At 42.3% G+C, this 26,907-nt stretch overlaps 1 protein-coding gene across 1 annotated transcript in view; it reads left to right on the top strand.

Annotated features, from left to right (window-relative positions):
* LOXHD1 (lipoxygenase homology PLAT domains 1) overlaps nt 1–26,907 on the top strand; it is a 215,944-nt gene that overhangs the window by 104,675 nt on the left and 84,362 nt on the right. Inside the window, exons 18-26 of the mRNA XM_072992974.2 lie at nt 1,415–1,575; nt 4,314–4,608; nt 5,691–5,842; nt 8,438–8,571; nt 10,629–10,774; nt 12,430–12,534; nt 15,558–15,686; nt 16,387–16,551; nt 21,214–21,395. Coding sequence (XP_072849075.2) covers nt 1,415–1,575; nt 4,314–4,608; nt 5,691–5,842; nt 8,438–8,571; nt 10,629–10,774; nt 12,430–12,534; nt 15,558–15,686; nt 16,387–16,551; nt 21,214–21,395 — 1,469 coding nt within the window. The remainder of the gene's footprint in view (nt 1–1,414; nt 1,576–4,313; nt 4,609–5,690; nt 5,843–8,437; nt 8,572–10,628; nt 10,775–12,429; nt 12,535–15,557; nt 15,687–16,386; nt 16,552–21,213; nt 21,396–26,907) is intronic.

The raw sequence follows: 26,907 nt of genomic DNA on the forward strand, positions 1-26,907 counted from the left end.
AAAGTTACAGAAAATTGAATGCAGACTTCCAAAGAATAGCAAGGAGAGAAAAGAGGGCCTTCTTAAATGAACAGTGCAAAGAAATAGAGGAAAATAACAGAAAGGGCAAATCCAGAGATCTGTTCATGAAAATTGGAGATATTAAAGGAACATTTTGTGCAAAGATGGACGTGATAAAGGACAAAAATTGTAGGGACCTAACACATCAGTGGAGCTGATGGCATTCCAGTGCAACTATTTAAAATCTTAAAAGGTGACGCTGTTAAGGTGCTACACTCAATATGCCAGCAAGTTTGGAAAACTCAGCAGTGGCCAGAGGATTGGAAAAGATCAGTCTACATCCCAATCCCAAAGAAGGGCAGTGCCAAAGAATGCTCCAACTACCATACAGTTGCATTCACTTCACATGCTAGCGCAAAAATGGTCTGAAGCTCAACATCAAAAAAACTAAGATCATGGCCACTGGTCCCATCACCTCCTGGGAAATAGAAGAAGAAGATATGGAGGCAGTGACCGATTTTACTTTCTTGGGCTCCATGATCACTGCAGCAACCACAAAATCAAATAAACACTTGCTTCTTGGGAGGAAAGTGAAGACAAACCTAGATAACATCTTAAAAAGCAGAGAAAAATCATGTTGCTGACAAAGGTCCGCATAGTCAAAGCTATGGTTTTTCCATTAGCGTTGTATGGAAGTGAGAGCTGGACCATAAAGAAGGCTGACCGCTGAAGAACTGATGCTTTTGAGTTGTGGTGCTGGAGGAGACTCTTGAGAGTCCCCTGGACTGCAAGGAGAACAAATGTATCCGTTCTGAAGAAAATCAACCCTGAGTGCTCACTGGAAGGACAGATCCTGAAGCTGAGGCTCCAATATTTTGGCCATCTGATGAGAAGACTCCCTGGAAAAGACCCTGATGCTGGGAAAGGGTGAAGGCAAGAGGAGAAGGGGACGACAGAGGACGAGATGGTTGGACAGTGTCATCAAAGCTACCAACATGAATCTGACCCAACTCTGGGAGGCAGTGGAAGACAGGAGGGCCTGGCGTGCTCTGGTCCATGGGGTCACAAAAAGTCAGACACAACTTAACGACTAAACAACAACAAGGACAGATGCCATCACCAAATCCTTTGGCAAGGAGTCGAGGGAGATATAACTCTCTGAAACACAGCTGTGTCTAGCATTGTTTTAAACTTTTCCCTGCTGGCCTTTTTAAAGCTATATTTCCTACATAATGGTACACATTGACCGCTTCTATGGAGCAGTTTGCTTGAATGTACAGGGAAATATACTAGAAGGGTATTATGAAATACTTGGAATGAGTGAAAGGTCTGCTTTGATTCTCACCATAGCATTTTGGAGTCCTGATTCTAGCTTATTCCCACAATAATCTCCATTTCCACTTTTCCATTGCAGTGATAAATTATGAAGTGTGCGTAGTTACTGGCGATGTGCGGAATGCAGGAACCAACGCCAATGTCTTCATGCAGATTTATGGTGAGCTGGGTAAAACAGAGGTGCTGATTCTGAGGAACAGATCAAACAATTATGAGAGGGGAGCTTCAGAAACCTTCAAGGTATGCCAAACCGTGGGGGAATTTTTGATGGAATCTAGCTGCACAGCTATGGTTTGGACCTTTGCTAGGTCTGGAGATTAGGCAGAAATTGCACAGATTTTGTGTCTTAGAGTTCCACAGGGTCAGGCTGGTGCTGGTTCTGCACCCTGAGAGCTAAAATAAGTTTCTTAGCGGTCAGAGTAGAATCTTCGGGGCCTTTTGTTCTGTCTCCTGACTAGCAGTGCCAGAGTAATTCGTGCAAAACAGAAATGAAGAAACAGATTAAGTAAAGGTTTCAAACGGGTGCTTCAAATTACAAATTGTTTCGTGTTTTGAACATACGTAGAGATGTTTCGATTTTCGGTGAGTTTCATTTGGGTTCCCTCATAAGGATGTCTCATTCCATTTTCTGGGAATTGTTAAAAGTAATGGCACAAAAATAATCATTTAGACTCTGTTTCCTCCTACAATGAGCATTTTTGCATGCCTTTCCCTCTACATTGCACTTGTTTGCATGCATTTCCCCCCCTCTCTGTGTGTGTCTGTGTGTAGGTGTGTGTATGTGGGTGAGTGAGTAGTTGTTGTTGGTATTTGTATGTGTTTCCCTGTACGCATTCTTTAGCTAACAACTACATCACAAGAACTACTGCATATTCTAAAAGACAGCTGCATTCTGATCTGCCAAGGAAATCAAACTGGGTGGGTTTACTTCAAAAATGAATGAAATTCTGCAGCATCTCTTGCTGAACAGGCCTGTGTGTTTTGACTGATCATCTCCCTGGCCAGTAAGTCTCATGTAGTCACTGGAGACATGCTGCTCAAAGCTTGGAAACAGTACATTGAAAACAAATACATTACTCATTGATGGCTGAAAAAAAAAACACCAGTGCCTTGTAACTACTAATAACATCACATGTTCTTCATGTATTACACTTAATGTTAGCTTCTTCTTCTTCTTTTTTAAAAGCAAACAAACAAAAATTGTCTTTCCTTTATGGTTTGTGAAATAACAACTGATTATTGCTCATTATGCAAAACTTTCTAGTTCAAGTCAAGGAATAATAAGAGGAGATAGTATAAACCTCAAAACGTTGGAGGTTCAGGACTTCCTAATGTATGGCTATATTATAATCCCAATCAATTAAGACATATTTCAGATGTTATACCTGAGCCTGATAAACTAATTTGGTTGAATACGGAAACACAAGAGTTACCTTCAGATCTGGTAAATATTATCTTTATGCCAGATAATTAAAATATAGTTTCAAAAAGGGAAAATAAAATAAAATCTCTTCTCTAGAAATAGGCTAACTGTTTGGAATTGGTCTATAACACCGTTTATCCCACCAGTTTCCCCATAATACCCAGGGACTGAATTGTAGAAATTCCCAGAAAACCTTTTAAAATATCTATTTATTAAGCAAACTAATAAAAAGACAAGTTTTTAAAATAAAGGATTGGGTAGAAAAATAAACAAATCACAAAGAACAAATAAAAGAAGAGTTAGGACAAGCTGTAGCATCTTTGTATAATATTATCCAATTACAACGGAGGAATAGAGATGGGCAATGAACCACCCAACCTGTGGATTATGCAGAACAGGTATTCAAGCAGCTCCCAGCCCCACCTCCTCCGATGGGCAGCCACTCAGAGGCAGCGCCCCGGCTTCTGTGCCCCACATCCTCCAGGTGTTGCCTCTAAGTGGGCGCCCCCTGGAGGAGGAGGAGGAGGAGGGCCTGGGAACTGCTGAACACCTGATTTGCCGAAGGACGAACCGGCACGGAGCACTGAACTGGCAGTTTGCACCCATCTCTAATGAAGAAAGTACTGTATACTCCAAAAGCAAAGCAAAGGGGGATAACAAGGTAGTGAAGGATACAGTAAGCATAATTTATAATATTCTACAGGAAGCAGATGATCAGGACGACTGACTCAAAGCATTAAGGGAATGTGATATGTGGAAAGAAATAAGTTCCAGTGCTTGGAAAAAACTCAAATTCTGAAATCAATGTCAATAAAGATAAAAGAGAATTTTTATAAGTTAGTTTGGGAATGATACCTAACTTCAATGAAGTTTAACCAATTAGATGGCCATCCTTCTAAGATGGGCTGCAGACCGGGTGCCGGAAAACAGGCACATATTTTCATATGTGGTGGCAATGGGAGCGTGAGAATCAGAATCTCTGGCAATGAATTTTAAACATGTAAGATAAGACTTAAGAGGGGGGTAACTGGCAGAAATGTGTAGACGTTTGAGGAGAATTTATTGATTTTTGTACTAATAAAGGAGAAGAGACGAGGCTCCTGTCAAGAGTCTATACAATTTTTGAAAGGAAAGGGGACTCTGCGAAAGAGGTAAAGGGTATTAGGTGGTTATTCCCTAATGGTCCGGGTGATGGAGTGCACAGGGGTATGTGCGTGTGTGTTGTCAACCAGTTCTTTAAAGGAAAGCCTGCCAGAAGAGAAATATATATATGCACAGCAAACATCTTGTGGTGTTGAGGACTGAGTGAAATGGGATACGGAAAATTATGACTACTGTACTTTGTTAACAACGGTAAGGAACACTGAAAATGTTGAATGCACAAATATTCTGGCAGTAGGAAATCAGGCATCTGTAAGCCAATACACAATGTTTAGTCTCTTAGCTTCAAAGTGTTAAGGCAATGAGTTCTACTCTGTGGGGCAAAATGCTTTTGTTAAAGTCAGAATTTTGCCAAAGAAAAAGATTAGTTACATCATTAACAACAATATTAAAGGTTGAGGCTGCAGATGTCGGCAAGGTCTACAAGATCCGAATTGGCCATGATGGGACAGGCTTTGGGGACGGTTGGTTCTTGGAGACTGTTACGGTGAAGAAGATGGCCACAAAGATGGAGAAGAAAAAGAAGAAGAAGAAGAAGAAATCCACAGAAGAGGGGGGAGAGGAGGAGGCCAAGGAAGCCAACATCATGGAAGTTTATAATTTTATGCCGAGACGTTGGCTGGCAAGTGATGAAGAAGACAAGGAACTGGTGGTGGAGCTGATACCCGATGAAGGATCTGAACTTGAAGGTGAATTGAGATAATCTGGACTTGTAGGCTGCTAAATGTGTTCCATTAATCAGGGTTGGGAAACCTTTTTGCCCCTCCAGATGTCTGGAGTTTCCAGAGCACCAGGAAACATGCCAATGGCAGGGGAGTATGGGACTTACCACCCAAAATAGCTGGAGGCCAAAAAAAATTCCCAACCTTCTACGTAGAACAGAGGTGAGCAAAGCCTGGTGCATCGGCCATAGGTGGCTTTCACAGGCTCTACAGCCCCACAATTCTTTTTTGGAATTGGAATCCATATTAAAAGCACAAATCTTAAGTGATGACTCATTAATTCATGACAATCTGCCACTGTGAATTCTACCATTTCCCTTCAACCAACTGAAGTAACTACAGGACAGAATTTTTGTTCCCTGAGTTTAGCAGGAGGCAGTTCTCTTAGGTGGGCTGGTGTGGGACAGGTCTCTGTGTGATTTTGTAAATTGCGATCAAACATATCTGAAAGGAGCTGTAGGGATATAGCCAATCAAGGTGTTCTGAGAAGCTGAAGCTAGCATTGTTTAAGCACTCCATGTTCCTTCATCCTCGTATGCAAGGATAAGACAAGCTTTACATCCCTGTTCCATTCATTCAGGAGTGATTGATTAAGAATAGCCTAGTGTAGTATCTCACTAGAAGAGATGGTGACTCCATACCTAGAAATGGTGCACCCTTAAGAGGAAAAGTATTGTCTGCTTAACCTAACATGAGTTGCCTTAATCCTTATTTGCCATTTTGTTTTGCTAATGTTTTATAATGGGGTTGATTGGAGATCGCTCAAATTTGTTTCCATGCCTGTTGTTTCAGGCATGTAACATTGAAATATTCGTGTTGATATTTATTGTAACTAAAAGAAATGTGGTCTGATCTTCCAATTAGCTATTCTGTTCCAAGCAACACATGGTACTAGAAAACCGCTTTCTTTTCAAAAAGGGAAATGGTGACAGAAAGTGTTTGAAGAATATATGATGGACATAATTCCCTGTGGGGAATTAGTTGTGTTTTTAAGCTGTGGACGTTAAAATAAACGTGTACCTTGAATGCCTGTGATTTCCTTTCCTCAGCGAACACCTATGAGGTCCACGTCCTTACTGGGACTGTGTGGGGAGCTGGAACTGACGCAAATGTCTACTTGAGCATCTATGGTGAAAGAGGAGACACCGGAGAGCGCCACCTGAAGCGCTCAAAAAACCTGAACAAGTTTGAGAAGAACCAGGTGAGAACCTGCTGGATTGCCCAGTGGTTTAGGCATTGACTGCAGAGCCAGAGGCTGGCGGTTCAATTCCCCACTGTGCCTCCTTGAGAGGGGCTGGAGGAGTCTATGATCCAGAGGGTCCCTTCCAGCTCCGCAGTTCTAAGATTATTGACCTAAGAATTGTCCAGAGGATGTAGACAGACTGGAGCTCCAGAGACAGATATGCTCTTCTGACTTTTTCTACACCATCCAACTGGGAACATAAAAGTGGTATGCATGGGGACTGCAGTTCCATTCCTGTTTCCCCACCTTTTGATTCCAACATTTTCCCATTGTGTTTTTAAAATGTGGACATTAAAATAAATGTACCATATTTTTTGCTCTATAAGACGCACTCCCCCCCCCAAAAAAGTGTGGGGGAACGTCTGTGCGTCTTATGGAGCAAAGCTGGTGGTTTTGCCCCCACTGGCCCCGTGGGGGTGAGGGGAGCCTCCCAAGGGTCCGAGTCTGCCTTCCAGGACCCTTGGGAGGCTCCCCCCCCCAGGGCCAGTGGGGGCAAAATCACCAGCTTCTGGAACTCTTTTGAGGCTTGGGAAGCTTCAGAAGAATCCCTGAAGGTGGTGATTTCACCCCCTCTGGCCCCCAGGGGGGCTGGGTGAACCTCCAAAGGGTCCTAGGGTGTGTTCCATAAGACGGACCTCTCCATAAGGCTCACCAAATTTTTAGGAGAAGAAAACAGGAAAAAAATAATCTGGGAATTTTGGCCTGCTGGGCCAGCGGGGGTGAGGGTTGGGGGAAGCCTCCAAAGATTCCGAGAGTGCTGAAATTCCCAGATTATTTTTTTCCTGTTTTCTTCTCCTAAAAATTTGGTGCGTCTTATGGAGAGATGCGTCTTATGGATGCCATAGATTATTTCACATGCATTTTGAATGGTCGGTTTTGCCTTCACCTACACTCTCAATTTTTTCCATTTGGATTTATGAAGAAATGTGCTACATTTGGTGCCTTTGTGTCAAAAAGGAGCCAGGCAAGACTCTCCGCCATCTCCACGGGGCCAAATTCTGTTGGCAAGAGCTGTGCCCAGTAGTGAGATGGTCATGCGGGATCCATCCGCTGTTAAATATGTGGAAGAGACTGAGGAAAGGGATTCATTATCAAGATAACTGGCTGGCCAGCTTAGTGAGTTAGTTATCTGGCTGCAAAGCCAGAGTTTGGGAGTTTGATTCCCCACTCTGCCTCCTATGAGTAGAGCCAGCCTGTGTAGCCTTGGGCAAGCTGCACAGTCTTAGGGCACCCACAAAAGATGGGAAACCTGAGTATTCTCTACCTGGAAAACCCTAAAAACATTCACCATAAATCAGAATCGACTTGATGGCATATTATTATTATTATTATTATTATTATTATTATTATTATTATTATTATTATTATTATTATTATTATTATTATTATTATTATTATTATTATTATTATTATTATTATTATTATTGTCGTCGTCGTTGTCGTTGTCGTCGTCATTAACAACAACAGCAGCAGCAGCAGCAGCAGCAGCAGCAGCAGCAGCAGCAGCAACAACAACAACAACAACAACAACAACAACAACAACAACAACAGAAGTCTAGGAAATGTTTGGCGTTTTTAAAATGACAGTTCCCAGAATCCCACAGGCCGACTAGCCACTGTCTGTGGGATTCTGGGGGTTGCACTCTGAGCAGGAAACATATTCCACCTCTGAGTTACGTGTCATCCTAGCTAGATCAAAGATCTCCAGGAGCAGTTGCAATTGGTGCAGTATCTTCTCCTGTGCTCAAATCTGCTCTTTGGCCACTGCCAACATTTGGGTATCTCAGGATTTTAAAAATATAATTTAAAAAAAATTGCAAGCCTGGCCATTGAAAAATCTTTCTTGGAAGGTACTCAGTAGTCAAAGCCTGTCTGAGTAAAAATTACAAAAATATTCCCAAAGCATGTACAAATAGCCTTATAATAAATAACGGTGTGTCATCAAGTCAATTCTGAGTTACAGCAAAACTTTTTTTTGGTTTTCCATGTAGACGGCACTCAGAAGTCATTTACTATTCCCTTCTTTTGGTGGTTCCCTTGGAACTGTGCAGCGTGCCCAAGGCCATACAGGCTGGTTTTTCTGGGAGGCACAGTGGGAAACCAAATTCCCAACTTCTGGCTCTGCAGCCAGATACTTCTCACTGAGCTATCCAGCTGGTTCACAAATAGATTTAGAAATATAGATAAAATCTATTTTTTTCTGTAGTGTTATAATGAGATGTTAAGAACCGATACCAGATACCACATTCAGTGACTACCTAGCAAAACTCTCAGTTCTCGGAGTGACGAGGTAAATATGCAACGTAAAAGCTTATGGAGGAGAATTTTACAAAGCTATCAACACACATATTGGTTTCACCTCTAACTGTTGAAGTGACTCGCATCCACATTCCTGCCTATCCATGTACACCGGAGCAAGCCCCTTTCAGGCAGATCAGATTTAACACCTGCTCTCCAACTTTTTTTTTTAAATGGGAAAATATTAATGGCAATGGACAAATTCCTCTAGAAACCTGGAGGGTTACATTCTGCTCTCTTGCTGCTGGTTTGCAGGTGGATGTATTCAATGTCCCAGCCATCGACCTCGGAGAGCTCACCAAAGTACGGATCAGACATGACAACTCTGGAAGCAACCCAGCTTGGTACCTGGAGAGGATAGAGATTACCGACACCAAAGAAGAAGTCACGTAAGTACAAAGACTCGTACATTCTGCAGCCCCCCTTAGAAATGCAACCTGAAGACGTTCATTAGTCAGTTTACAGTTGCTAGTAGAAAGTACGAAGGGGTAGCAACACCCCATAAGTGAAACAAACATAAGCGTTTGGTACAGTGGGGTCTCTACTTAAGAACGTCCCTACTTAAGAACAATCCAACTTAAGAACAGCTCCATTTGCTAAATTTTGCTTCTACTTGAGAACAGAAATCCAAGATAAGAACAGGAAAAAAAACCTTTCCTGGTCTTTTTTTAACCTTAGGTCATCTTAGGTTAAAAAAAATTCTCTCCCTAGTGGTAGAGTACGTATTAACCAGCTTTGCATTAGTTCCTATGGGAACTAATGCTTCAATGTACGAACGCACCTCTACATAACAAAAAAACAGCCAGAACGGATTAATTGGTTTTCAGTCCATTCCTATGGGAAATTTTGCTTCAACTTAAGAACGTTTCAACTTAAGAACACCATTCCAAAACCGATTAAGTTCTTAAGTAGAGGTTCAACTGTAGTTTCTATGGACGGAAAAGAGCAGATACAGATTAAATGGTTTTCAATGCTTTCCTATGGGAAATGCAGATTCAACATAAGAACTTTTCAACTTGAGAACCACCTTCCAATACGGATTAAGTTCTTAAGTAGAGACCCCACTGTATTTGGGGTGGAACAAGGGATCCTATTTAAGACGAACTCCAGGGAAGCCCACACCCCCAGTTCAGCCATAGAATCCTACTCTGCTTATACAGCACTATCCTTAGGCATTTCATACCCCACAGCTATGCAAATCTGCTTAGATGTAACTTTGTTTGCAGGAGAGCGGACTCAAAGATTAAAAGAGTCTAGGATTGCCACCTCCTGTTAGAAGGTTTCCATACGTGACTAAGTAAAAAGAGCTGTACTTTGGACATAGAGCAGTTCCTAATTCTATATGGTGTGTTTGGAGGTCTTTTGTTTTTAATGTTAATCAGCTGCAAAGATCGTATAATCAAGATTTCCTGAAAACTGGAGATCATACCATGTAAAAAAAAGAAGGTTGTGCTCTGTCTGCCAATAAGTCCTGTTATGGCTGTGGTTTCATATGCCTGCTTGCGCTGTAATCAGAAAGGCAAGGAGGGAGGAATCCTCAGTTTATATATTTTGTTAGAGATCATAGATAGCAAGGAGATGCTGCTGGCCAATGCACTCAGTGAGAGGAGGCAACTTTGGGGAAGGGAAGGGGCTTCGGGTGGGGTCCTCCTCTAGACATTTGGCAGACCATAGGTTCTATGGTGATTGTACAGGTTGCAAGAACTGGAACACGGAAAAAACACATCCATGAACGGTTCCAGATCTCTGTCAAAGCTTGTAAAGGCCATGAAAGGGTAGTATTCTTGCTTCTGTTGTAGCCTGGGACATCTAGCAGTTGCTGCTTGATTTGTCTCCCTATAAAACACATAGTTTTTCCAAATTTCCCCCAGGTTTCCGCATAGGGCCGGGGCACCCAAGGTAGCTTAAGATGCTATTCACTGCAGGATCGGTACAGAGGAGAGATGCTGTCCTTTGCTTTACCTGCCATGCGAATTTAATAATCATTAATCAAACCACATGGATCACATAAAGAGCTTGTATTCTTCTCCACTGTTGTTTAGATTGGAGCACTGAGTGGCTCAGATCTCCAATTAATGCAAATTTTTGTGCCTTTTTAACAATGGGTGGACCTGAGAACCAAAGGAAGAAAGGAAAGGAGGGTCTACTCTTCCCCCAGCTTTCTGTCTGAACAAAAGTGTCTTCAGATTTTCTGCATGGTCAGACAATGGGGTATACTTCAGTTCAGCTATACGAACCTGCCCTAAAATGGATCCCAAGCCCAGAGCTTGGAAATGTGACTTCTTTTGGACTACAACACACTGAATCCACCAGCTGGCTACCATATCAAGGGGATTCTGGGAGTTGTAATCTTAAAAAAGATATTTCCCCCAGCTCCAGTTCCTGGTCATATCCAGTGCTGAATAGCTGGTTGAGTGGAGAATGCTAAACAGTGTCATTCTTGCAGCTATTATTTTCCCTGCCAGAGATGGTTGGCAGTGGAAGAAGATGATGGTCAGATTGCCAGAGAGCTTGTCCCCGTGGATGAAGCGTTTGTGCTAAAGGGTCCGGATAGCGATGGTTCTCTTGCAACCCTTGGCCTGGAACAGAAAGGTTTGTTGCCAGTCTTTGGAAATTTCTCCCATGTTAACACCGAAGGTGAAACCAGTAACATTAAGACTGCGGTCACACCAGCAAAATGTTGTCTGTTTATGTCCCAGTGAGATTGTATTTTATATTTGTGGTCACTCAACGCACGGCCAATAGTGAATCATTTACCTGCAGCTCATTTCCTGCTCGCCTGGAGGCTTCTACCATTTCTGTTCTGGTGTAGTTCGATATATTCAGTTACAGTATAGCAAGTGTGTGCAATCCTGTTGAAACTTTTTCAAACAAAAGTCACCATCGAAGGAAGCTTCCATTACTGCCTCACAGCTGCCCGTTTAATTTTTTTAAAAAAATGTCTGTGGCCAGAGTATTGATGCATTAGTAAACTTCCGTCAGCAATTTCAACTCTCAGCATCGATGGAATTGCTTCTGCACACCATCTTGAAATCACTCCACCTCCTTCCAGGGAAGCCACACAGCCCTGAGAAGGGGTGCTGGTCCTTTGAGGGTAATGCATTGCTTCCAGAGGCACTGGTGCAAAAGATACAAATTCTACCCATCAGAAAACACTAGCCGACATATCAATGTATCATTATTTTTAGAAAATTAATGTTAAGGGGCTTTAGGTAAAGATAAAGGTTCCCCTTGACAATTTGTCCAGTCGTGTCCGACTCTAGGGGGCGGTGCTCATCCCTGTTTCCAAGCCATAGAGCCAGCATTTGTCCGAAGACAATCTCCCATGGTCACGTGGCCAGCGCGACTAGACACGGAATGCTGTGACCTTTCCACCGAGGTGGTACCTATTTATCTACTTGCATTTACATGCTTTTGAACTGCTAGGTTGGCAGGAGCTTGGACAAGCTATGGGGGCTCACTCCGTCACGTGGATTCGATCTTACGATGGCTGGTCTTCTGACCTTGCAGCACAGAGGCTTCTGTGGTTTAACCCACAGCTCCACCACATCCCACTGAGGGGCTTTAGTGCCCCGTAAAACAAGAGGGGAAATAATTCGGCACCATGGTGTAGCTAGCCATAAGAATTCAAATGGAAGGAAATGGTTCAGTAACCCAAAACACACATCCAGGAATATGTACCATGTGACCACGAAGCACAACAAGAAAGGGATGGAAAGTACCGTTAACGCAGAGGGACATGTCCCTGGTGTGACCTAGTTTCAGCAGTATTTGGAGTGGCATTTTCATTGTAGAGATTTCCACAATTATTTCATCTCAAAGCCATTTTTAAAAGGGATTATTTTATTTTCTTGATGTGTTTGAGATTTTAGTGTTGTTTCTGAGTTTTAACACATCTGTTTAATGCTTTTTTTAAAAAAAAAATATTGTTATTATTTTAGTTTTTTACTTTGCTTCTTTTAGCACTGTAAGCTGCCTTGAATCTTTTAGGAGAATAAAATCAAACAATAAAGTAATAAAATAAATAGACGCCCAGCTTTTTCCATACGATAACTGACATTTCAGCTGACTTGCCAATGACCACTCGTACTTCATAATGAGAACACTCATACGCAGTGCCAAAAAAAAGAGCAAATAAGAATTGGGGTAGCTTGCTGTACTAAACTCCTCCCACTGATACTCAGTGTTAGCGTATGCAAGGTTGTTATTGTCCCAACATTTTCAACATAGAATCTTCTCTTTGACAGCTAAATCTACTACATTCACTGTCACAGTGAGAACCGGGGATAAGAAACATGCTGGGACAGATGCCAATGTTTTCATTGTTCTTTATGGAACCAAGGATGACACAGGTATAAAGCCCTAGAGAGAGCACACTTGGCTTTTAAACACTCATTGAGTTGGCAGCCATGCCGGGGTGATGTTAGCTGTTCTTTCTGTAAAGGGTTTATCTTTTCATGGCAAAACATTTAGTCATTAGAGCAGCTAAATCAGATCAGATCTTTTTCTTGGGTCCAGATAAATGGTTTATTATTATTTTTTCCAGATCTTTTGCCCAGAAAAAGAAAAAAAAATGTTTTATTTTTTATTCTCCTTGGATTGCCTTGAGATCTCTTTTGACAAATCCCATGTTCAGGGCCTACGTGCTGGGTAATTGGTGTCTTGAAACACATCAGATTGATATGAATGGGACTTGTCGGTAACAATGAACTGGTGCTCTTTTGATTTCAGTTAGTCTAATCACAATAATTATGTGCTGTCAGGTCAATGCTGACCTATGGTGACCCTTTTCATGGTTTTCAAGGGAGACAGTACTCAGAAGTAATTTACAATTGCCCTCCTCTAGGGGGAGCCCTGGGACTGTGCAGCTTGCCCAAGGCCACACAGGCTGGCTCTACTTCACAAGAGGTACAGTAGGGAACTGAACTCCCAACCTCTGGCTCCTCAGCCAGATACCTAAGCCACAGAGCTTTCCAGCTAGCTTCAGTGAGTCTACTGAATTAATAATTCCTTTTGTTTCATTGGGTCTACAGGATTTCTCCTCCTCCTTCTTTTTCTTCTTCTTCTTCTTCCTCCTCCTCATCTTCTTTTTCCTCTTCTTCCTCTTCTTCTTCCTCTCTTTCTTCTTCCTCTCCTTCTTCTTCCTCTTCTTCTTCCCCCTCCTCCTCTTCTTCCTCTTCTTCTTCCTCTTCTTCTTCCTCTCCTTCTTCTTCCTCTTCTTCTTCCTCTCCTTCTCCTTCTCCTTCTCCTCCTCCTCCTTCTTCTTCTCCTCCTCCTTCTTCTTCTTCTCCTTCTCCTTCTCCTTCTCCTTCTTCTTCTCCTTCTCCTCCTCCTCCTCCTCCTCCTCCTCCTCCTCCTCCTCCTCCTCCTCCTCCTCCTCCTTCTTCTTAGCCCACTGAGTCCTCAATGTTTGGGGGAATATCGCCATTCAAATGCAAATGCCAACAATGCTGGATAAATTTTATGAATGTCTAACAATAGACATTTGTCCCATTTTGTCAAGCGTATGCTGCTACATCCCAAACAATCTTACTTCAATAAACATTAACATTCAGCATTTTTCTACATTTAATCATTTCTCTACAATTTTCAACATCCATGAGAAATCTCAAGCATTCACTCACAGTGAGAAGCTGTAAGCTTGGGTGTGTTTGATTAAAAACTGAGTACAGCCTCAAGTTCACAAGATGATCATCTTCAGGCTTCCCTCTCAGTTTTACCTGCAACATGGGGAGAAAAACATGATGCCAACAAATAGAGAATACAAGGACCAGAGCTTGGAAAATAACGTGGAATAGTTAAAAGCTTGGAAAAGTTATTTTAATTGGACTGCAGTTCCTATAGTCTTGAAGCTACCATGGCATCCAGGTTGCATTCACATAAGCCTACATATCAGCACTATGTCATGTGGATCTACTTTGTGTTGTCCTTTCTGTTTGGGGAAAGATTTACTCCATCTCCTGGAGGGAAGGTATTTGAAGCTGGGTCATACAATAAAGATTAGTAATCAAAGATTAAAGAGAGACAACAATACATGCTTTTTCCCCAAACAGTGGCCAGAATGCTCCTGATGTTTGTGTAAGTTTTGCATAACTTGGAACTGTGGCTAATTAATAAGGCACCGGGATGTGTTTCGGACACATGCCCGGTCATGCACATGATTGTGCAACTGATTGTGCACTCCAGCACCTCATCGACGAGCTGCAATTAGCCACAACAACTTATGCAAACTTATGCAAACTTTATGCAAACATCAATGGATTCCAGCCAATACATAGTTGAAATATGGATGTTTCTTCTGTGAGACTTAGCAATGAGGTCTGCCAAGGTGGGTAGGACAAATTATTGGAGAGTCCAGTTATCTTTCACTACTCTTTAGAGTGGCTATGTGTCTCTTACAGCAACAGTAGCAGCCTGACTCTTTATACCAGTCCTTGGGAGCTCAAGTGGAAAGGCATTATATTTAGGCTTCACATGTTGGCTTCCCCATAATACTGTATTTGATTGGCCATTGTGTGAACAGACTGTTAGACCAGATAGCCAGCAGAGCTCTTCTTATGTTACTATATAACTGGGAAAAGAATGGTCTCATTTCAAACCTATATTGGATATAAATAAAAGTTGGAAATGAGACCATTCTTTGCCTAGTTAAATAACTTGGAAGGACATCCATTAATTTATGGAATGGTTCACCATGCTGGACACAGCATACAATTCTTCCATCTTTGTCGGTGCCCTCATTATCTTGACAAAGATGATGTTGTCCTTGTTGGAGCCTCAAATGCCCAACACCTTGGCAGATGCTGAAGTGTAAAGACCACTGGCACTACCTCTGTTCTCCTTTTGCATAAATCGAGGTGGGTGCTCTTCTGAGGTCCAGAGGCTACACACATCCGTCTCAGGACCTTGGAGGGGCCACAACTCCTCTAGGGCAGTGGTCCCCAAACTTGGGCTGCCAGATGTTCTTGGGCTTCAGCTCCCAGAAATCCCGGCCAGCAGAGGTGGCGGTGAAGGCTTGTGGGAGCTGTAGTCCAAGAACATCTGGAGGCCCAACGTTGGGGACCACTGCTCTAGAGAAACTTACAGGAAAAAACCACCCGTAGGGGACCAATTCACATTTTTAATAAAAATGTAAATGTTTGCAGGGCTATAGAGGGGGTTGGGCTACTACCCCTACCCCAAAGGCAGAATTGCAGCTTTACCCCCCAGAAGATTCCAAGGAACTTTCTGAATAAAATATTTCACTTTTTTAAAAAAATCTGTTGGGGCGGGGAGGCGGAGGGGTTCTGGGGCAATGACATGTCTTCCATAGCTTGTGTGTGATCCACCTGCATGGTAAATAATGGGAGTCTGTGATTTTAAAACAAAAAAACAGGAACCATCTACCTGAAGGCGTCCAAGACCAACAAGAACAAATATGAGCGTGGGATGACGGATGTCTTCACGGTGGAATGTGTGGACCTTGGAGACTTGAAAAAAATAAAGATCGGCCACGACAATTCAGGTACCTTGGCACAAGACCATGAGGCTTTGGGGGCGTTTATTTTTGTACATCTTACTTCCATTAATTTGTGATCTTTATGACATTGTGACATAAATGATAAGACAAACCAGGCCGCCCTCTGATCAAACCTTTCAACTGCTAGCTGTCCTCCCAAAAACATTCTGTTCATGGGGCTACCTCCCACCCTACTTAGCCATTTGGGGGGTTGTGATGTATCTACCCAATGTATACAGACTCAATTGCATTTGTTGACAAACTGGGCATGTCTCAATGTTCATATAGTATCTTTGGCCGGCTGGTTGAGGCAGTGAGTTAGATACATGGCTGTGGTTGGGAGCCACAGCGAGTTTGATTCCCCACTCGGCCTCCTGAGAGAAGAGCCTGTGTAGCCTTGGGCCAGCTGTGCATTAACTTAACAGCACCTCCCATCTCACACACTCATCTATGAATGTTCAAAGTCACATTGCCTGTACAACTGCATCTATGGATGTTCAAAGTCATACTGCCTCTACAGCTGATGTCAATAGTCTACATAAGGGTGTAGTATGGGTGGCCTTCCAGATCTTGTTGGATGGTGCTTCTTATCAGCCCTAGCCAGCATCGCCAATGATGATGGGAAACGGGAGTTGTGGAGGTGGCACATCTTGTCTCTACTCTTGTCTACTTAGGCAGCCAGTGAGAATCTTTTGCTTTCCTGCAGGTCGTTCTCCAAACTGGTTTCTGGAGTGGGTAGAAGTTGATGCTCCTTGCTTGGGGTTATGCCTGAAGTTTCCGTGTGGCCGTTGGCTGGATAAAGCGAAAGACGACGGAGCTATTGAAAGGGTCTTGTTTCCTGCAGAGCTACAAACCAGAACCTATGTCCCATGTGAGTAATAATGCTGGTTAATTATTTGTGGGTCATACTCCTCCCAATATGTCAGCGGGAGACCAAAGATTAATGAGCAGTCATGAATCCAGCCCTGGTGACCTCGCCAGTGAGATCTATACACCACTGAGTCCTACTAATGTGGGAAATCACGTCTCAGAAGTCACAGATGACTCCTCAGCCATCCAAGATGAACAGCATGCACTCACAGTTTGGGAGGGTTTGAACAGATGTCACCATGACCCACTAAGACCTGAATATTCATCACAAAATGAGGGATACGCAGACGCAGTCTGTGATGACAGTCACACCTCCACCTCTGGTTATCTTAAACCAGGCTTGTTTTAAAAAAGGAAATGAAACAGAAGGAAAAGAAATAACAATCAGTGAGTGGAATGTTCATTTCATAAAAGGAAGCCTCAATAAATTGGATGAAGTGAACAAGAGATAACATTTTTCGATGCAATATTTTTAACAAATATTGTTGGCTTGTCTGCCTTTTCATGCAAAAATGCAGACTTTAATATTAACACATTAACTCTAACACGTTATTTTGAAGCTCTGATTTCTGGATATAACTACAGACATCCACAGGAAACTGTAGCAGTGATTCCAGACATCTGATTGTGCATCTACATAGCTTCAATAGTAACAATCATAAGCACTCTAAGTAAAACCCAAAATTGTACCCTATTCTTAAGATGCAACAGGCCCCTTCTTTCCTTGGCTTCAGAAAATAAGTGTAGCCATGGCTGTTCATACAGGCCTTCACAGCCTGACCCTGGATTAACTTTGGTCTAATTCTGTTTTTTGATTATTGCTATCCTCATGTTTCTGGAATAATTATCTCTTTTTCTGCCATCTTTTGCGTCAACTACTTTTATATATGATTCTTGAAAATGTTGGCTCCCTTTTTATGTGACAATTGAATATTGAATATTATTCTATATTTAAGCCACCTAGAGTTGTGGCTTGGCCAAAAAGATGGGTGGGATGAAAAATTTAAATAAATGTATAAGAAAAGAAAAGAAACAACCCCTTTCCTGGAAGAAATTGTTTGGATTTTAAAACCAGTCTTAAAATTATGGCCCAGCTGCAGGGAAATTGCCAGAAACAGCCCCCATCCTTTCACTCTGACAGCCAAAGGTGAACACAGCCATATTGGTTATGAATGACACCTCCAGCTTTCAAAGGACAGCCGTCCTGAAATAAACAGAAAAGCAAGCCTTCTTGGGCTCGGACTATTTGAAAGACCATATCACCGCCAAAAATGAGGAGGAGAGGAGTATGTGGGGAATCCAGCTGGGGAGGCAAGGGAAAAGGAATACAGGGGAGCTGGCCTGCCACATATATGAACCATCACGAACCTCTGAAGCAGGTTTGTGCCCATCTCTAATGGGAAGGTTTCATGGGCTTTTAAAGCTTCGATTTATGACCTTATTTACCATATTTTTTCTGTGTATAAGACTATACTTTTGTCTAAAATCTTTAGACTAAAAATTGAGGGTCGTCTTATACACAGAAGTAAGCTGAGGAAAGAACAAAAATAAATGGAGGGGAAAGCAGGGATCAAAGTGATTCTGCAGGGCTTTGATCCCTGCTTTCCCCTCCACTTGCTAAGCCCCACTTAGATGTCTTAATTTTGGGGGGGCGTCTTATACATGGGGGCGTCTTATACATGGAAAATACGATACTCACTTTTTTTGTGCTAAACTTGAATAAATCTTCCAATTAATTGTACCCTTGCATCATTTCCGGTTATGTCCTCCTGCCCACTGGAGTAAAAGGGACTTCAATTTCATAAATAATATTTTAAAATATTAATATGTCTTGGGCTTACCCTCTTTGGTGCTGCACCCAGGCTCTGAAATTCTCTCCCTCAAGAAGCATGCCTGCCTCCAATCCCATCTCTTCTATATATACAGGGTTCCGAGTGCAAAACAGCCAGCCGGAACAATTGCACATAGCAGGTGCACATAGCAGGTACACATTTTGGGGCTTGTACAAACCTGATATATATAAGTGGAGGGGCTGTTTTGCACTCAGAACCGTAAGATTGTGCATTTTACTGCCCCCTTGGTTGCATGCTCCATACGCAACAGACAGACAGAAACGCCTCATGTACAATTTCCCTTATGTGTGGTATTTTGTAGTAACATTCCGGCCCTTGGTTGCTATGTGGGAACCGAATTTTTCCAGTCGACAATCTTATATTCAGTCTCCTGAGAGTAAACCCAGTTGCCACTGTGGGAATTACTTCCACGTGGACATGCATAGCATTGCACTTTTAATCTTTAACCGCATTGTATCAAAAGCTTTTACTAGAGCAGAACACCAGGCTCAGGAAAAAAAAACCACCAATGTTCTTTGGGTACCCACATTTACAAAGCGAATCATCTCTGTAAAAAGATTACAAATTGGCTCTGATGCATCTCTTTTTTTATCTGCAGTGTGTTCAGCCTGAGTTCAGGGTTTCATTCATTTTTCTCCTTTGCTTCCAAACGAGCCACAAAGTTGACGTCAGTCAGCTAGGCTTGAAGGTGGGGGACACTGGACAGAGCCACGTTTCGATTTTTTGTTGTTGTTGTTTAAATGAATACCTTGGAATCATCAATCAAGAATCTGATTTCCCCACCATTAACCTTGCAGATGGTTTAGTTAGTTTTCTTGTTGGGGGGGGGGAGATATAAATCCATTTGCTAACATTTCAGAAGTTGCCAAAATAAAGGAAGGTGCTCGTTATGTCATCACAGCGCACACGTTCCAATTAAAATTGCTCCTCGGGGCATGTGAGTGTTAAATTGCCGCATGAATGAGACAGGAGCATAGCAGGGAGATAGCTTTCAGCATTTTGGCACCTTGGCTGAAAGATTAAAACACTGTTGTCATGCAGACACCCTCTCCTGTTGGCTTCATGTTTCCTCTGCCTGGTCTAGTTACTTGTTGAATTACAAAGCATCCTTTTTATAGTGCTGGCCTTTAGCTAACCCAGTGCCCAGCGTTCTGAGTTGTGTATGTCCAATATGACGAGTGTCAGAGCAGGAATGGGAGAGAAAATCTGTGTTAACCTGAGATTTTTTTTTTAACCAATGTTTGCCAATTCGTGCTCTGCGAGAGTAAAATCTGGCCTCCGAGCATTGAGTTCTTGTTGAAAAGCTCTGGGCAAACAGAGGCTGGGAAACCAAGAAAAGGGGGCCAGAATCTGACCGTGATCCAATATTGACATGAACACAATTTTGGGATAGAGAAGCTGAAGGAGGGCCAAGAGACTACCTTTGCTGGTGGCGATGGTGGGGAAAGCCCTCGGACAACAATGCGGACACTGCTTTCTCTACTCTGTAACCTCGAGGGTAAAACTAAATGTTAAAGTTTGTGTGTTCGCTTCAATTAACCCATTACCGATCCCATGACCAACCGCGTTTCCTCAGAGATACAAGATCTCTCAGCCATGCCAACTTGTAAATTAGACCTATGTTTACTTTTCAGTGCGTCGTCACAGACCAAATCATACTAAATGCAATATATGGAGCTGAGAAAAAACATATCCATCCATCCATCCATCCATCCATCCATCCATCCATCCATCCATCCATCTATCTATCTATCTATCTATCTATCTATCTATCTATCTATCTATCTATCTATCTATCTATCTATCTATCTATCTATCTATCTATCTATCTATCTATCTATCTATCTATCTATCTATCTATCTATCTATCTATCTATCTATCTATCTATCTATCTATCTATCTATCTATCTATCTATCTATCATGCCCAATTTGTGCTGGGCACCACCCTGGGCTGTTTTACATCAAAGGAAAAAATCAATATAATATAATATAATATAATATAATATAATATAATATAATATAATATAATATAATATAATATAATATAATATAATATAATATAATATAATATAATTAACAGAAGATACCAGATCATCAAATAGACTGCTGGATAGCTCAGTGGTTTAGATCTCTGACTGCAGATCAAGAGGCTGGGAATTTGGTTTTCCACTGGTTCTCCTTGACAGGGGCTGGACGCGATGATCCGTAGGGTGCCTTCCAGCTCTGCAGTTCTAGGATGATGAGGACGATGATAGCTGAGAAATCAAGAGAAAACAATACAACTATACCTAGAACTAGACAAAAACCCAAACCATGGCAGGATGATGTCAACCATCTAGGAAAGCATTTAACCAAGGATGCCCCCTAAAGGCTTCTTTGAACAGCCTAGTTTTTAACACCCTCTTAAAGGAGGAAAGGAGGTAGCCACAGCTCCTCCAGGAGCCCATTCCGTAGGGATGGTGCCACAACCGAGAAGGTCCCGTTTCATGAAGATGTCTTTCTGGCCTCTCTCAGGGTGGCAACTGCCTGTGCCGATTGGGTGGTGTGGGCTGAAATTCTTAGGAAAAGGCGGTCCAAGATGTAGCAACAAACGCATGTCGGTCAACATTTCTAAGTCTATCATAGTTGCCTTGTCTAGTTAGGTGCTCAGTGTACACACTGCCAATGCAATGACTGTTTTGTTTAGAAGCTCAGTATTCTCAGCCTCGTCCATCTGAGGAGAAGCTCTCTTCTGGTCAATCCTATCTCCTTTTGCCAGTGCTGTTTTTTTTATTATTATTATTTTCCCCCTCCTCTGTACTTGGACAGTTGTTCCCTATGAGGTCACTGTTTATACAAGTGACATTTTTGGAGCTGGTACAGATGCAGATGTCTTCGTTGTCCTGTACGGAGCCGATGGGATTTGCACGCGACAGAAATCCTTGTGCCAAAACAAGAGGGAGCGAAGGATGTTTTTTGAGAGGAACTCTGTCAATCAATTCATCATTGAGGTAACAGAAAAGATACTGTCGGTGCTTTGCCACATCTGGAAAGGGATATTTAAAGAGCTGGAAAGGATGGAGGAAAAAGGAGATGTAGATCAGGAGATGTTCTACACTTCTTCCATTAACAGAAACCTATGGGGGCCATCTAATGACACTGACTGGGGGGGGGAAATTTGTGGTGAGTAAAGAAAGGAAGATAAAGCTGTCAGTAGGAGGATAAAGCTGCCAGTAGCCACCAGTCACCATGGCTATAGATACACAAATGTAAGGAAGTCTTGTCACGGTGAGGTTTTAAAGGACAGTGCAAGACAGCACCTTGAGGAGTGAGGTATTTTGCCTCCAGTGCCAAAGCCACATCCCAGATTTTGTTGTTGTTCTTGTTGTTGTTGTTGAGGTTTCTGCAATTGTTTTCAAAGTATGCTTTGTGCAAATGTCTTGTCTCTGTGCAAAGCAAGATCCTTTTTCTTTCGTTAAGCCAACAGCAGACACAAAGCAAGGACAAAAAGGGCAAGCTAACTGGTCATCAAGACACAAGCAACCCATCTCATGCTACTCCTTTTACTAGTCCACAATAGAAAGCAACAGCTGCTCCATGTTTCTGTTTTGAGCGTATTACAGAAATGCACAAAGATCGATCATGAAAATGCATGTAATTTCTCTCTGATAGATCCCTCCCGAACATCTTGCAGTGAAGGGATTGTTTGCTGAGTGAGAACAAATCAAGTCAGTATTTAGGGTGCTACTGATATATTACCTCCCAAACCACAAGCAGCATGCCGTTGTATACCAGGTGCAGGAGAACATCAGCAGTCGACCACTGTCACATTGATGTCCTGCTTGGTTTTCCAAAGACATCTGATCAGGAACTGTGGTAACAAAATGCTGGTCTGTGCACGGCTTTTCTTTACATTTTATGTCCCCCACAGAATCTAAAATTTATGCTCTGAAAGTACAATTTGAACTCTCAAAATAATTTGCCCAGGGGAGAAAGGTGACTGGTGTAAGTGATATAGAAAAGCAATGAGTGTCGTAGCACTTCTGTATGAATAAGAAGTCTTGTCTGCCATGAGTACTTCATAGACTGCAACCCACGTCATCAGATACAATTCTCAGGGTATTTAATTAATTATATTGACATATATTGATATTGGGACTGTGGGTTGAACCACAGGAGCCTCTGTGCTGCAAGGTCAGAAGACCTGCAGTCATAAGATCGAATCCACGTGAGGGAGGGAGCCCCCATCGCTTGTCCCAGCTCCTGCCAACCTAGCAATTTGAAAGCATGTAAAAATGCGAGTAGATAAATTGGTGCCACCACGGTGGGAAGGTAACAGCGTTCCATGCCTAGTCGCGCTGGCCACGTGACCACAGAAATGGTTTTCGGACAAAACGCTGGCTCTACGGCTTGGAAATGGGGATGAGCACTGCCCCCTAGAGTCAGACATGACTGGACAGATTGTCAAGGGGAACCTTTACCTTTAGCTATATTGATATAACTTATTGTGCGGGTAACGTTAATGATTTCTAAGTAATGTAGGTTCTTTTTCTTTTTCTTTTTTCTTTCTTTTCTTTCTTTCTTTCTTTTTTTTTTGAGAGGGGTGAGCACTATCAGATGCTTCAGTGGTTTAGATATTTGGCTGAGGAACCAGAGGTTGGGAGTTCAATTCCCCACTGTGCTTCCTGTGAGCAGAGCCAGCCTGTGCAGCCTTGGGCAAGCTGCACAGTCCCAGAACACCCCTAGAGGAAGGGGGTGGTAAAGCACTTCTGAGTACTCTCTACAGTACCTAGAAAACCCTGAAAAGGATCAGCATAAGTCAGAATTATCTGGACAGCACCCGATGATGTTGTTGTTGATGATGATTAAGCACTATTAGACCAATGGCAAAGAGAGGATAAAAAGATGAGTGCCCTTCATCCTTATGAGGATAAGGAAGAGAGCAATACAGACAATAAGATCAGGAAAGCATATTAAGAAATTTGCTTCGGTTGACCTCTCTTCTTTCTTTCTGTCAGAAGCATCACACTGCAATTAATGAACGTATCAGATAATTGTAGCTTAATAACAGGCAGCATCAAGAGCATTTTGGGGCAGCTAACATTAAGGGGACACAGAAAGTTCATCCTTGAAGAACATGAGCACATTTGAGGGGCAGGGTCTTCTGGGCAATCATAGTCTCTGTTTGGTGATTTTTCCACCCAAGAAGCACCCATGTGAGGAGATACAAGTACCACTGGAAAGAATTTGACTATCTGGTTTTGAAAATGGCCTGTGAGTGGCCACCAAACACTTGGCGTGATTAATCTGCATGTGAAAGTAAACCCGACAATGATTACTAATATGTCTGTATTTGACTATGGTTTGCAAACCCATTCCAATTCGGTATCATTGTTAAAATGACAAAGGAAACATAAGGGATACTTTTTGTACCCTTGATTCCTTTTAAGGACAGACAGACAGACAGACAGACAGACAGACAGACAGACAGACAGACAGACAGACAGACAGACAGACAGACACACACATACACACATACACACATACACACATACATACATACATACATACATACATACATACATACATACATACATACATACATACATACATACATACATACATACATACATACATACATACATACATACATACATACATACATACATACATACTTTGGCTGACTGCTCCTTTATCCAGGCAATTTAAAAAAGGAAAAGATTAATGCCCATTTATCCTTTCATTTCTTATTCTAGTACGGCCTTGAGTGTTTTACAATCTCTTTTGGAACACTCAGTTTAAGTTTTGTTTTGTTTTGTTTTTCTTCCGCATTCGTGTATTTGGCCTTTTCTTCCCCCACTGAAAATAGACTGATAGTGGGAACAAACATTATCTTCTATCACGTCCTTGCGGGGAAAAAAATCTATAAAAAGAGACCCTGAAAACAGCTCTGATATTTCTGATTACCTAGAGTTGTGAATCTCTTCTCTCGCTTTCTCTCTTTAGTTTTGCTTTCAGTAGTTTTCTGCCAGGCTTGCTTTGTATTCTGCAGATGGCATCCTAAAAGCATTTAAGGAACTGTTATCAGCCACACTTCAAGGAGGTGATTTGCTGGAAAAGCAGAATGCGTTGTTGTGAGATATACACCCTTCTTCCTCATTTGGTTTATGCTATGCTTGTCTTTTAAGACTACGTAGCTCTTCCTGACAACAGAAGAAGCCTATTTAGGAGGGAGAAATAATATCCTTCTAAATGTTTTCAGATGAATATTTCAATTGTCCATACTTCCCTTGCGATAAGACACAACATCAGACAGAATGTCACCCCCAGAAGTGGTTGGGCTACCCTGGCATTGTCCCTGACTGCTGCCTATGCTGGATGGAGATGCTGGGGATTTATTATGACCCGTTAGTTTTGGGGTTATATATATAGATGTGTCAACATTGAAAATACTAAAATCATGGCTACTGGTCCCATCACCTCCTGGCAAATAGAAGGGGAAGATATGGAGGCAGATTTTACTTTCTTGGGATCCATGATCACTGCAGATGGTGACAGCAGCCACGAAATTAAAAGACCCCTGCTTCTTGGGAGGAAAGCGATGACAAACCTAGACAGCATCTTAAAAAGCAGAGACATCACCTTTTGGACAAAGGTCGGCATAGTCAAATCTATGGTATTTCCAGTAGCGATGTATGGAAGTGAGAGCTGGACCATAAAGAAGGCTGACAACCAAATAATTGATGCTTTTGAATTGTGGTGCTGGAGGAGACTCTTGAGAGTGCCCTGGACTGCAAAGAGAACAAACCTATCCATTTTGAAGGAAATTAACCCTGAGTGATCACTGGAAGGACAGATCCTGAAGCCGAGGCTCCCATCCTTTGGCCGTCTCATGAGAAGAGAAGACTCCCTGGAAAAGACCCTGATGTTGGGAAAGTGGGAGGGCAAGAGGAGAAGGGGACGACAGAGGACGAGATGGTTGGACAGTGTCATCGAAGTGACCAGCATGAATTTGACCCAACTCCAGGAGGCAGAGGAAGACAGGAGGGCCTGGTGTGCTCTGCTCCATGGGGTCACGAAGAGTCGGACACGACTAAACAACTAAACAACGACAATAAATAGATGTCCTTCCTTTCCTCCAGGAAAAGGTGGCATCTGTGGCTCTGGATATCCAGGCTCAGTAAGGACTTAAATCTGGATCTCACAAGGCCCAGTTCAACACTGTAAGCAAGATACCTCAGTGGTTCCCAGCATCTGCCTTTCAGGTGGATCCCAGGAGCATTGAGAGGACCACAAGAGAAGATCAACCTCTCGGCCATTTCCAGAAAAAGGCAAGGACCACTGCATTCCACCCTGCTGCAACTCTTACAGAATGGGGGTTGGCCCCTTTAATGTTCAGGTCTACCCCCACCCAGATCATACAAGTGAATAAGGCAGAGACTAGAGATCTACAGACCTGGGAAAATCTGCAGTTCACCTGCAGTGGGTTTCTTTACTCATCGTACTCCAAGGTTGATTTTAACCCAACCCTTTCCCCTCCTTTCAAACTAATCCGCTTAATGCTGGCATTTTTATCATCATTGAATGTCCAGTAATGACAAGGAGAGGCATTTTTCTTCAAAGCGAAAAGCACAGACAGCAATTTTTTCCTTGGAAAAAAAGTTAGGACTTCAAATATATTACAGGAAATAAATTTCAACTGCGAACTGATAACATAGGCGTAATTATATACTGTAAAATGGGAAGCAAACAGAACTGAGGGCAAATGCAATGAAAACATCAACATTTCAGGTCTGTGGAATGATGGGTGTTGTGGAATGATTGCATCTACAACTGGGGGTGCCCTGAGACTGCGCGACTTGCCCAAGGCTACACAGGCTAGCTCTTCTCACAGGAGGCTCAGCAGGGAATCCAACTCCCAACCTCTGACTCTGTAGCCAGATGCATAAGATAAGATAATATAGTGTTATAACTCTTTGAATACAGCAGTGTACTTTGAAAAGGACACCAAGCTACTGCAGTGTCTGGTTTGCTAGCTGTTCAAAAAACCCACACTTGACAATATTTCTGAAGATGTCTGTCACCATATTATCAATCCTCATCTCCTCCTCAGACAGCAGTTCCTGCTGCCTAAATAAATGAAACAGGTGTGAAAATTACAGCTCTAGTCTATGTTGACGCCCATGATTGCAGAATCATTTAATTAATTAATTGTTATAAATTTTTCTTGAACGTGTTATCCTTTATGTTGTAAGCTGCCTAGAGTGGTCGAAATGACTAGATAGGTGGGGTATAAATGCAACAAACAAACAAACAAACAAACAAACAAATAAATAAAATATTAAAAGGGAAGAGGAGAATTTGGACAAAAATCCAGGAGTTCAAGCAGGAAGATTTTGGGATGAGTTTAAAAACTCCTCACAGATCTGTAGCAAACAGGAGCCAGATTTTAGTTTAGCCTTTTGGCTCTTATGTTAGACATGAGAAAGAACAGGGTGGTCCTCCAGGTATTTTTGAAGTGTA

The sequence above is a fragment of the Pogona vitticeps genome, chromosome 2 (assembly GCF_051106095.1).
Source record: "Pogona vitticeps strain Pit_001003342236 chromosome 2, PviZW2.1, whole genome shotgun sequence".
NCBI classification, from domain to species: Eukaryota; Metazoa; Chordata; class Lepidosauria; order Squamata; family Agamidae; genus Pogona; species Pogona vitticeps.